The sequence below is a fragment of the Dipodomys merriami genome, unplaced genomic scaffold (genome assembly GCF_024711535.1).
Source record: "Dipodomys merriami isolate MVZ:Mamm:240054 unplaced genomic scaffold, mDipMer1.0.p SCAF_156, whole genome shotgun sequence".
Classification (NCBI taxonomy): domain Eukaryota; kingdom Metazoa; phylum Chordata; class Mammalia; order Rodentia; family Heteromyidae; genus Dipodomys; species Dipodomys merriami.
The window spans coordinates 474,718-486,699 of NW_027202893.1; the positions used below are offsets into that span (position 1 = coordinate 474,718).

The 11,982-nt window shown below is 45.0% G+C and overlaps 1 protein-coding gene across 2 annotated transcripts in view; it reads right to left on the reverse strand.

Annotated features, from left to right (window-relative positions):
• LOC138827444 (sushi domain-containing protein 4-like) overlaps nucleotides 1-10,866 on the reverse strand; it is a 111,364-nt gene extending 100,498 nt beyond the window's left edge. For both annotated transcript variants that reach the window (XM_070022946.1, XM_070022945.1), the window contains exons 1-2: nucleotides 10,768-10,866; nucleotides 9,924-10,106 (exon numbers count right to left, since the gene is read on the reverse strand). In XM_070022946.1, coding sequence (XP_069879047.1) covers nucleotides 9,924-10,071 — 148 coding nt within the window. In that variant the 5' untranslated portion in view covers nucleotides 10,072-10,106; nucleotides 10,768-10,866. The remainder of the gene's footprint in view (nucleotides 1-9,923; nucleotides 10,107-10,767) is intronic.
• Between the last annotated feature and the right edge of the window lie 1,116 nt (nucleotides 10,867-11,982).

Here is an 11,982-nt window from a genome sequence, read left to right on the forward strand (position 1 = left end):
ATTTTCCTTTCAGGTAGATGGATAATTTCACTTTCACAGTTAGTGAAACTGAGGCAACACTTTTTACCATCCCTCTGCCTTTGTAACTTTAGCAAGGAACCCTGAGTATTTTCTTTAAGGTTCTAGGCCTCTCTAGGTCTTTGTTGCAAGAACTGAAAATATGCATACAATAATTATTTAAAGTAAATAATTGGTGGCTTGCACCTGTACATCCTACCTGCTCAGGAGGCTGAGATGTGAAGATCGTGGTTCAAAGCCAGCCTGGGAAGGGAAAGACTGTGAGATTCTTAACTCCAATTAACCATCAAAAATCAAAATTCCAGAAGTAGAACTGTGACTCAAGTGTAAAGCACAATCCTTGAGGGGAGAAAAAAGTAAATGGAAGCAAGGACCTGATGGCTCATATCTATAATCATAGTTACTCAGGAAGATAAGGTCTAGGATCACGGTTCAAAGCCAGCCACACAGCAAAATCTCTGAAACTCTTACCTCCAACTAACCATGGTCCAGAGCCAGTGTTAAGTGAGAAAGTGAAGGGACACTTCCCAGGCCCTGAGTTCATGCTCCAGTACTGGCGTGTGCAAGCACACGGGCATGCACACACACACACACACACACACACACACACACACACACACGCACACACACACACAGTAAACAAACATCTCCCATTGAAAGACGAAAGGGAACAATCTGGACTATTTGCAACCTAAAAGGAAAAAATCTGGGGGTGCTTTTTAAAGACCCCTTAGCAATTCAAAACACTACTGTTCTAACTCAGATGAACTGCAAGTTTCTAAAATATTATTTCTCCATTGTATTTAAGTATGAGTTAAATACAGAGGAAGTCCCTGTATTTAGTTTATGCTACCCAAAACCTAATCTAAATCTACAGGTGTGTCTCCCTCCTCAACTCCTCCTCAAAAAAAAAAAAAAATCCTTGTTAATTTGGGATTGATTCTAATGTTGAGATTCAGACTTAAGTAAATAGAATCCAACTAAAAGGCCAAAAGAGAACCTCCTATAAGATTAATCCTCAAAGCCTATCAAATTTCTCCCAAACAAGTAGCTCTTGTTTGTCTAATGGAGAAAAATCAGAATCTTCTAAGTGTCTAAAGTCCAAAGAATTCTTCTCCATGCTGAAAATGTGAATCTGAAGGCCTACACCAGTAACAGTGTTTTGTGAACACCTAAATACCCAAAGTAAGAAAAGATTTTCTTTCCTTAAAAGACCCTTCCTCTTACTGGCTCACTCAATTCAACCACATATATCTTTTATAAATGAAACCAGATCCAAGAAATAAGGTATTTTTGTATTTTGTTGCTCTCAAAAAGAAAAAAAAAACAACACATAGAGTGTCTAAGTGACCTTCCCTGTACAGCTCTTCTTCCACACTAGAAACTCCAGGAGATAAAAGGTACCAATTCCTAATAGAAACAGAAGAGATAGCCAGAAGGAGCCTTCATATCCAGGCAGCCTCGCTCTAATTCATCTTCTCTTGAAAAGCTCAATGTATTGGAATAATGATGATCACTGATCAAGTGTACTTGGCTCTGCAATTCCTTTCACTTCTACAAACCAAACTCCATTACTAGAGACTGGGCACAGACCCACAGATAGGGTCACATAGGTTCTATTCTAGTGTCCCTGACCTGCAGGGCATGGGTGTGCTTGTCGTTTACAGAGGAATAGAGAGAGACTCGCTCACTGTGGTGCTCCAAGCTTAATGCTATTTCCAAATCATGTCAAGGATTGTTTTTGTCTGACTTTTCTGATGTTCCCTGTTTACCTTGTTTAAGATTGATAAAGCAATTATGATATTCCCAATTAAGAAGCTATTTTAAAATGCACTTTAATTTCAGTTTGTGAACAACTCATTTAATTATTTCTGTTTGTTCTTCTTCTAGAGTAGACAATTTCTTTTCTCAGACTCACACAGCCATCTTTTTCTACAAAGAAGAAATTTTGAGCCAAATTCTTTCCTAATGTACAACATCATGTAATCCAATATGCCTTCCCAGATAGCAGAATGAGACTCACATTTCTTGACCTATAACATCGTGTGTGTGTGAGTGTGGGTGTGTGCATGCACACGCACACACACATACAACACATGAGAGAGAGAGGAGAGAGAGAGAAAGAGAGATAGTACTAGGGCTTGAATCAGGACCTCATGCTCTTGCTTGGCATAGTCACTCAGTTGAGCCACATTTACATTTGCAGCTTTTTGGTGGTTAATTGGAGATAAGTCTCTCAAACTTTTCTGCCAAGGCTGTCTTCAAACTAAGATCCTCAGATCTCAACCTCCTGAGTAGCTAGGATTATAGGTATGAGCCCTCAGTGCCTGGCTCAAACTATCATATCTTATTCCTACTTCAAAGTTAATCTTTTGGGAGGAATTTATACTCAGGCTTATGGGTCTCAGATATCATTTTTCCCTTACTTTTTTGTATATACTAACTAGATTATCATTGACACTATATTGAAAAAAATAGCCTTAAGCCCTAGTCAATAGGCCTGGCTCCTAATCTAGGTTTGTCTAACCAATTATGAAACCTAGAAGAGCAACGTCAATGTCAATGCCTCTTGAAATGTAGAAAATAAACAAGAGGAAGATAGTTAAAATCTTCTGCTTTACATGGTTCAGAAACTCCTGACAAGCTATAATACCCTGAGCATATATTAGCTAAGGTGTCATTTAGTGCTTGGACAAATTACATGAAAAATAGCCAGTCCAAGGAAAGCTGTCCCATTGAGAGCAACAAACTGTTCAAAGAATCACAGATGTGGAGGGTGGGGAAGAGGGTCACTAGAAGGGGACCACAGAGATCAGCCTTCCATTCATTCATGCTTGTTCTATCTAAGCAGGTAAGCATCCTAGATGTCCCTTCTTACCACCCTCCTCAAACAGCCCACAAGGACAGGCTCACAGGTTTCTGAGTCCTTCCTTTCTCCAATCATGAGCCCAAGGTTCAGGCACTCTGACCTTTGCTTTGTCCTGGAATTTTGTTGGTGATTTGCTGGTTTGTTTTCTGCTTTTTTATGTTTTTTATAATAACACCAAAGAATTCTCTTAAATCAGGGTTGGGAAGGCCAACTTTCGAAAGATAGGTTTGAGTCAAGTATGATGAATGGGAGAAAAATGTGTTTAGGATCTTGGATTGCCATGCCCTTGCACACTAAAAAAAAACTCTAACGAACAGGACAGCGTGAGTCAGATGACAGTGCAAAAATGGCCTTGGGTTCATCTTCTACAAAGTAAACATTAAATAATAACATCTGCCCTGCACAGTCACTGTGAGAAATTAAACAAGCTAACAAATCTAAGTATGAAAGCAGTATAAGCACTCTGTAAATGTTTGCAATTAGAATCAGTAATGATTCAGAAACTTCTATCAATCACTCAGATATTGGACACTTTAAAACTTCATCCTGGGGCTGGGAATGTGGTTTAATGGTAGACTGCTTGCTTAGTATGCACGATGCCCTGGGTTCAATTCTTCAGTACCACATAAATAGAAAAAGCTAAAAGTGGCACTAAGGCTCAATTGGTAGAGTGGTAGCCTTGAGCAAAAAGAAGCTCAGGGACAGTGCCTAGGCCCTGAGTTCAAGCCCTAGGACTAGCAAAACCAACAAACCAAACCACATAACTTCATCCTATCTATTCCCAGTCCTTCACAGTTACCAACAGTTGCAGGCTTATTCTTGAGAATGAATAAATGGTGTATCCAATGGACGAGAACATTAGCACTTCTTTAAAATTTGACTGTGTATATAAATAAATTAGAAAGTCTATTTGTTTTGCCTATTTCTTTCAGAAGCAATGATCCCAATGACCTCTTTAGACATATGTCTAAATGTGTGGTCATCTCAATGACCAAACACCAAATGAGCTTCAAAATAAGGCAAGGATAAACAGCAGAAGCAATCTGAAATCCCACTTTCCTCATTTGTATCAGTAAGTACCATTAGTTTTTAATGGAATTAAAAACCTATACTCCCTAAAATTTGTGCAATCCTTTTTTTATTGTGAAAATACCATACAGAGGGGTTACAATCACATGAGCAAGGTAATGAGTACATTTCCATTTCTTATCAAGCATTGTTGCCTCCTCCTTTGTTTCCCCTTCCCATCCCTTCCCATCCCCCCTTCCGCCAGCCAGTCTCCCCCACACCCCACATCTCCCCCATGCCAAAGTTGTAAAGTTCGTTTTTCGACAATACGTCTTGTGCATCTCATTGCTGCAATGGGTCTACCTGTATCCCTATTTAAACAATTTGTTTTTTCCCTTCCCCCCCACAAATTATACCAACATCAAATACAGTGAAAACAGGGGTTATACCGTGGGGGAGGGACATACAAAGCTGTAATCCTTTTGTGTTTACACTTTTAAGAAGAAACCAACCCTTACTTGGATGTTTCCTCAGGAGAAAAAACTGGATCCTCTTTAACACATACATGACTAAGGCATACAACAGAGACGAAAACTTAAGGCTAGGTAGAACAGAAAGACTTGTGGCTTGCCTTGGATTTTAGAGCCCACCAACTCTTAAAAGGTTCCTCTTATTGTTCCAAGATCCTCCTGAAACCAAGCAGAGCACCAAAACCCATGCACTGTGCTATATGTGTTTTCCTGGTTTTATGCCAAAATCCTAAGATTAATGCTCCAGCCCAAAGAGAAATTGCTATTCCTAAATTTACTGATAGCTGTGGAGTTTATCACAGATATGTCTCTATGATAGTTTGTTTTATAAATTAGGCACAATAAGAGATTAAAAACAATAAAATATACAATAGGCTGTTATGAAATTACAAGATACTGTAATGAAAATCATGTAAATGTCATCTCAAAACTCCTTGCTGTATTGTACATTGGTCAAAGGAACAAACCCGAGCAGGAGGGACTGATCAGGGTTCTTAAGAGTTCATTGTACACCTCAGAACAGCACACCATCTAAAGCTTAGGAATTACTTCTTTGTAGAATTTTCCGATCTCCTATTTTCCAACCACAATAACAGTGGATAACTGAAACTATGGTAAGTGCAACTGTGGAAAATGATAAGAAGGAACTATTGTAAACTCTGAAACCAAAGAATATAAGTGATATGAGTCAAGTTAGTGAAACTGAGTCACAGAGAAGTACTACAGACTGCCTAAGCTTTATAGCCAATCAATGGCAAAGGCTGAACTTGAACTCTTATCAGTCCTATTGGGAATGCAAAGCTCTTGTTCTGTACCAGAACTTTCCACAAAGAGCAGGTCTCCTTGGCCTTTTGAGGGCTTTGGAGATAACGCCTCACCAAGCACAAATTGAGTAGGTGCTTTTCTTCACATTTCTAATCAATATTTCCTGGAGAGAGATCTTCACCTACACTCATCATTACTTAGGAATTAAAGAGCCACTGATTGTCTCTGACTTGCCTCTTCAGGCCTCTGAGATGAGAGACTCGTTACTTGTTATATGAAATCCTTCTGCCCCCAGAAGCTTTCAAATTTCACCCTGTGGATAAATCAAAAGAGTTTCCATTCTCCTTATGTTAAGGCAGGCTTTGCTGAAAAAAATGAGAACCCTCAAGAGTTGGGACCCTGTTTGCAGAATGAGTAATATGCAATCTGAAATTATGGATTTTACATGTAACCCTGTATGACATTAAGACTTTTTCTTTCTTTCTTTAAGATACTAGCATCTAACAAAGCAGCCCATCACTCCAAAAGAATCCATTCCTACCTACTGGCACACAGCTTGATGCTGCAGCTCCATGACCCAAAGGAGGCCTCAAAGGACTTGATTCAGCCACCTTCCAACTGTGACGGTGTGCAGAGACACAGACTAGACTGAGAGATTGACCAGAGCCAGACTTGCAAGCAGAGAAAGAAGCTATGTACAGTGCCTGGATATTAAGTTCCTGCTCTAAACTCTTCAGAAGATCTGACTGCATGCTGTGTGACATTCGGGGTCCTTATTGGAGCTTCTAGAATACTTACAATAAGACTCAGACCTATTTGTTCCTCTATCCTACTGGTTACCTCCAAGTACACTATACTCTAGAGCATTGGGACTATTTTCTGCTCCTTGAACAGTCCCATCACATAACCACCCTTACACCTTTGCACAAGGTATCTCTGCTTCTTAGGCGCTTCACCCATCCCCCCACCCCACTCCTTCTCTGGAGCCTTTCCTGATTTTCCTCCATCATCATAGACAATCAAACTGGATCTGGCCTCAACTATGTAATGAAAGTTTGAATTTCTGTAACTCAATAGTAGTGATTATTTTCTAAATGGTGTGGCAGTAATTCGGGGTCCTTTTGTTTTGCTTGCTTTCAATTAACATTAGCTACAGCACTAACTATGTGTTAGAGGCTATACTGGGTACCGGGACACAAAAATGAACATGTCGAGAAGCTCTTTTCCCCAGAGGGTTTGCAGTACTCAGAAGGCTGTACCCAAGAGCAATCAGTGTCCAGGTGAGGGGAGAATTGGATGACCAGGGAAACATGAAATATAGCAGGGCATCTGAGTTGGGAACGGGAAAGTGAAGGAAGATTCTACCAGGCAAAGAGAACATTACATACATACTACAGTCCTTGGATCAGGGTGGGGTACAGGCAATGCTTACTAAGTGAATAAAAGCAAAGGCCTCATGGATTAGAACATTGTCTTGGTCCCTTATTCCCTACTTCTAGCTGAATTTTTTACTGAATGCCTATGTGTTTTCCATCCCTCACACCAACCCCATCAGTTCAGCATCATCATCTTCATTTTACAGATGAAGAAACAGACTCTCAAGGCCAAAGACCCCAAAGGTATTAAAGTGGCAAAGCCCGCTGAGCTCATAATCATACAGGAATTCATCTTCAAAGAACAACCTGTAGAGCAAATTCCTGGCTCTCTTCCTCTGAGCCTGGGCTCAGAGAAAGGGCTAAGAGGGCTCTGGGAATCCCTCAAAACCTAGCAGGCTTCTGCAAAAGTAAAGGGGACAAAGAAAGAAGAGCAGCCCAAATCAGGCTCCATGTGGATTATGGGAACAGCAAGCTCTGTCCTGGTATAAATCTGGTATCAACACCAGATTTATTTATTAAAATGGAATTTTAATAGCCCCAGATGAGGACCCTTCTTCCTCATTTACAAAAGATAACCTGAAGAGAGTCACCCAAAAGGGACTTATGAAGGCTCTCCTAGGGCTCAATGAATTGAATTAGATCTCTGGCTTTCTAGAACAAAACGTTTTGGTTTTGATGAGAGCTCTTTCCCCGCTTTTCCTTTGTCTGATCATTTTCTCTATTTCTCTCTTTCTAGTCCAGGCTTTTTCTGTAATACTTGTGTTGGGCACAGCTTTTTTCCTCCTAGCTGAGACTATTATGTCTTTCTATTGTGGTGCTTCTTTCCCATTGAAAGCAATCAAAAATGAAAATCCACATTTCAGAACAGTGTCTATTAAAAATGCACCTTCTTGTACATTTGAAAAAAAAAAGAAAAGGCTGATTTTCAGCTCTATGTATCACCCACAGGTAGATGCTAGGTGAGACTTCTACTTCCTAGCAGACCATTTGCATTTGACAATTGAAAGTGATGCCAGAAAGTCTGCAGCCAGCAGCAACTTACTGTAAGGAATGCCTTAGTTTCAAGCACTGCTAATTGAAGTGTGATCTTCGCACCAGAAGCAAGTGCTTCACCTGGGAGCTTATTAGAAATGCAGACTCACGGGCTCCATTCCCAAACCAATTGGGTCAGACTCTGCCTTTTCACAAAGATGTCAGTAATTTAGATGCAAAGTAAAGTTTTAGGAGCACAGATGTAACTGGGGGAGAGGGGGGCTATGTATGTCTGTGTATGTCAGTACTAGGGTTTGAACTCAGGACCTTGTGCTTGCTAACCAGGTGCTCCTCCACTTGAGCCACACCACCAACTCAGCACAGATTAGAATTAAAATGCATTTACTTGTACTGTCATCCTGGACCCCCCCCCATGTGTGTTTCTTCTCAAAAAAGAAAAAAAGAAAGAGAAAATCTCTGTTTAGTGAATTCCACAGGATGTCTCCCATCACTCTCCATTGCTTGTTCACAGAGGAAATCTGAAATGGTAAATATTCTAGAAATCAGTGTCGGCCCAGAGAGTTCAAGGTGAAGCAAACAAAGCTGATGACTAGCCTTTCTGCTGTGTATAGATAGCTAAAAGGAAAACACTGGAAGTGAGGCAGCTCATTTTCCTACCCTCTTTTCTGAGACTCTGGATCATTTTGCTTGGCATATTTTCCTCAGGGAAGGGATGGAAAAAGACACAATGTATGGACTGCACAAAAGACAGGTGAGTCCAAGAGGACATACTGAGTATCAGGAAGCTTTGAAAGCACAAACAGACAGATACAAGATCATAGCCTTTAAATTCAGGCTTTGCTCAGATATCATACATCTAAGAACAGTCCAGACATATGTAGATGAACTCAGATTAACCCATCTGGCATCTACATGAGAGACAAGGACCAGGAATATGGAAAATCTTATGGATCTGATTGGAGGGAAAGGGAACAAGAACTAAAAGGTATGAGAAAAGGGGAGGAAGAGGCCTGCTGCTCACTGGTATAGTGCCCATGGATGCTCACTTGCTGGAGAAACTTAATACCGGAGGAGGCATAGAGTCTCTGATAGGCCACGTAGATGCTGGCCAGGCCTCACATATGACCTTGTTCTCTATAAAAAGATACCTGCCTCAGAGATATTCTTATTTAAAAAAATAAATAAAGCACCAGAAAGTTACTTTGCTAAGCAAACAAACAGAAAACCCTGTCTCCTCACCCAAAGCGAGTGTTTTCTCCCTATTTCTAACAGATTTGCACATCACAACCAACATTTTCATGCCCTAGGCATCTTTCAGATGTCTAAGCAGAATGCCTGAGTTATTGATTACTGTAGTTAAGGCCTAACTTGTTATTCTCTTCTCTCCACTTTTTCTAATCATTCACTCTTTTTTTTCTATCTTTGACTTCAGAATCTCCCAAACAGAGTATTTTCAAACACAAAAATGGTTTATTTATACCAAGCAATGTTTATTCTCAATGAATGATAGTTTGTATCCTAACAGTATTTCAGCTCTGGGAACACAATGTTGTCTCTTTTAACTCTTTAGTTCACATCAACAAGCTCTCAAAGACAATTTGGAATGGGCAGGAATTAAGGACAGCCTTGTCAAGAAGATGCTTCAGCTCTGACATTCAGACAGGAACTCCACTAGTCTTCACCATAACCAAAAGATAGCTCTCTCCTTCACAGTCAAGTATTATAGATTAGCCACCGACAGACTATCAATTCTATTTCAGCTAACTTCCCCTTTATAGAAAAGTACTTGATTTGATTCTCCCACCCCCACCCTCTGTAAGTCAGACCCCAGTGAGCTAAGACATCTTCCAGAAACGCACCTGAAGAAAACCTCTTCTCACCCCCAACAAGCACAGACATGAACACACAACCTCCAAGAAAGAGAAAGTTAACTTTAAAATGAACCCTTCTTCTCAGTCTGGCCATGCTTTGAAACCTTCACATTCATGGATAGTTCGCAAACTTTCTCTTTTTCTCTTGCCTCTCTCTTCCTCTCTTTCCCTTCTCTTCCCCCTTTCCCTCTCCTGATTGTCTGCCAACGTGAAGATGGCTTTATTTTGTCCTTCCTTCAGAGAAGGCAACCTGGGCTACTAATGGGGTGCCTGGGGCAAGGTAGATGTGTTAACCTGTGCAGGGTCCAGAGAAGAATTTTCTGGCAACTCCGGAGGTATTGAAGAAGGCTGGGACACTGTGACTCTCGGGTTCTCAGGCACCCCTATGCTCTGGACTTATAGTGGTGGGGGGACTGGTGTAGGGCCATCCTGGTAGCTGACTCCTCTCCCTGCTGGGCCATCCTGGGCCCTCCACCAAAGCGGGGTCACTCACCACCCGTGAGCTGTGCAGGGCCGAAGCACAGCGCAAGCTGAAACCACAGGATCACGGCCAAGAGTCTCTGGGGGGACTGAGGCTGCTGCTGCTGCTGCTGCTGTTCTAGAAATCCATCTCCATTGCTCGGGTTCATTCCATGATACATCTTTCATCCACAGAGGGCATCCAGCTTGCAAGAGTCTGCAACCAGGAGGAAACAGAACACGACATACCCGGTTACCCTGGGTATCAGGGGCCACGCTCCCTCTGCCCGGGGACCCCGTGCCACGACTTCGCGGACTCCATCCTGGTTCTCCCCAGCGTGGCCCCCGCCCCCCTTTCCCACGGCGAGATCCCCCCCTCCACCCCACCCCGCCACCTCCCGCACGGGGCACACGGAGTACCCGCCACCGTGGGATGCTGCGCGTGCGGCAGAGGTGGAGGAGGGGAGAGAGGGCAGGGGTTAGCGCACATGGGCTCTGCGCCGGTCCCCGGGATTCGCCGGTAGTGACCACGATTGCAAAGTCTAAAAGCCTTCCAGCACCTCGGGGCTGGGAGAACACTTTTCCCTGGGCCTAGACATTTCACTCCTGAGGAATCTCTCTCGGTGTGGGCACCGTTCCCTCCAGCTACTTCTCTGGTTTCCCTGAGATCGGGAGGGTCTTATTGCCCCAGTCCCCAATGAAATTTCTCTGCGCTCGGAAATGATTTTTTTTTAATTAAAAAAAATTGATCGCTGGGAGAGGGGGAGGGAGCAAAAGCAGGCGCCAACTCCCCCCCCCCGACCCCCGGCGCCCCTGCCCGGCCTGCGCGCACCTCCCCGGGGTGGAAAGCCCCTTTCTCCCCCCGCTCTCGATCTTACCTGTGGGTCTCATGCATGCAGCTCCCTTCCCTCCTCCGCCTCCTCCCCCCGCCGGGCTAACCCGCATCTGTGCGCGACCTCTGCCGCCGCCGCCGCCGCTGCGCGAGCCAGCGACCGAGCGAGCGAGCGAGCGACCGAGACAGAAGCCTCGGCGGCGGCCGCGGCGCCCGGCTCCAGCTGCCCCCGCCCGCCGCGCGCTCCCTCCCCAGGCTCCCTCGAGCGGGAGCAGGGGTGCAGGGAGCGGAGGGATGGAGGGGAGGGGGGAGGAGGGAGAGAGGACGGCGTCCCGGCCGCGCGCCCCCGGGGAGGCGCCCGCGCGCCCGCTACCTGGATTCTGGGGCGCGCGCGCGCGGCGGCGCGGAAAGGGGGAGGGAACAAACGAGGGAGCGCGCGGAGGCCGGCACGCGCCTCCACCGATCTTGCAGGAGCTGCGCCCGGGGAGGGCGAGGGGAGGAGGGGGGACGGATCGGTGAGGGCGGGGAGTGGGACGGGGGCCCGCCGCAGCTGCCGCGGCTGCCGCCGCGACCAATGGGAAGCCGGCGCGCTTGCACCTGTCGGGGCGCAAGTCGCCTGGCGTCGGCACACAACACACACACACACACACGCGCGCGCTCGTGAACACACACACACATACACACGCATACACTTAGGCCTGCAGATGCTGGGCTGCAGCTCCCAGCCTCCATTGCACGCTGGCCTAGCGGCCAGCTGTGGCCTCGGAGTGGCCTCTGGTGCCCCCCAGTGCGCGGGGCTGAGCAACGCGGGAGAGTGAATACAAAGCCGGATATGGTGCTCACCATGGGGTCCTGGATCCCTGCCCTGAGGTCCTCACCCCAGGATGCTTACCACTGACAGGCTGGGTTAACTTGGGTGGGACCAAGCTGGGGACGTAAATTGCCAGAGCCTCTTTTGCTGTGCTACAATCTGCCCCGGCCCATGTCTGCAGAGGCTCTGCTAGTCTCTTCCAAGCTGAAAAGACCATCTAAAGGGGGCTGAGAGTCTGACCCCCTTGGTATTTTCCCATTGCCAAATGCAGGCATATGGAACTAGCTTTCTTGGCAGGCCTAAGAGATGCCTGGGCCAGTCCAAGCCTTGAGAGGCGTTCCCCAGACAGGGGGTTGCAGACCGTGCTACCTAGGAAGGCTGATGGGGGAGGGTAGGCAATGGGGAGGAGTGGACAGGAACCCAAGAGAGTCAGGTATATTTGTCCTCCCA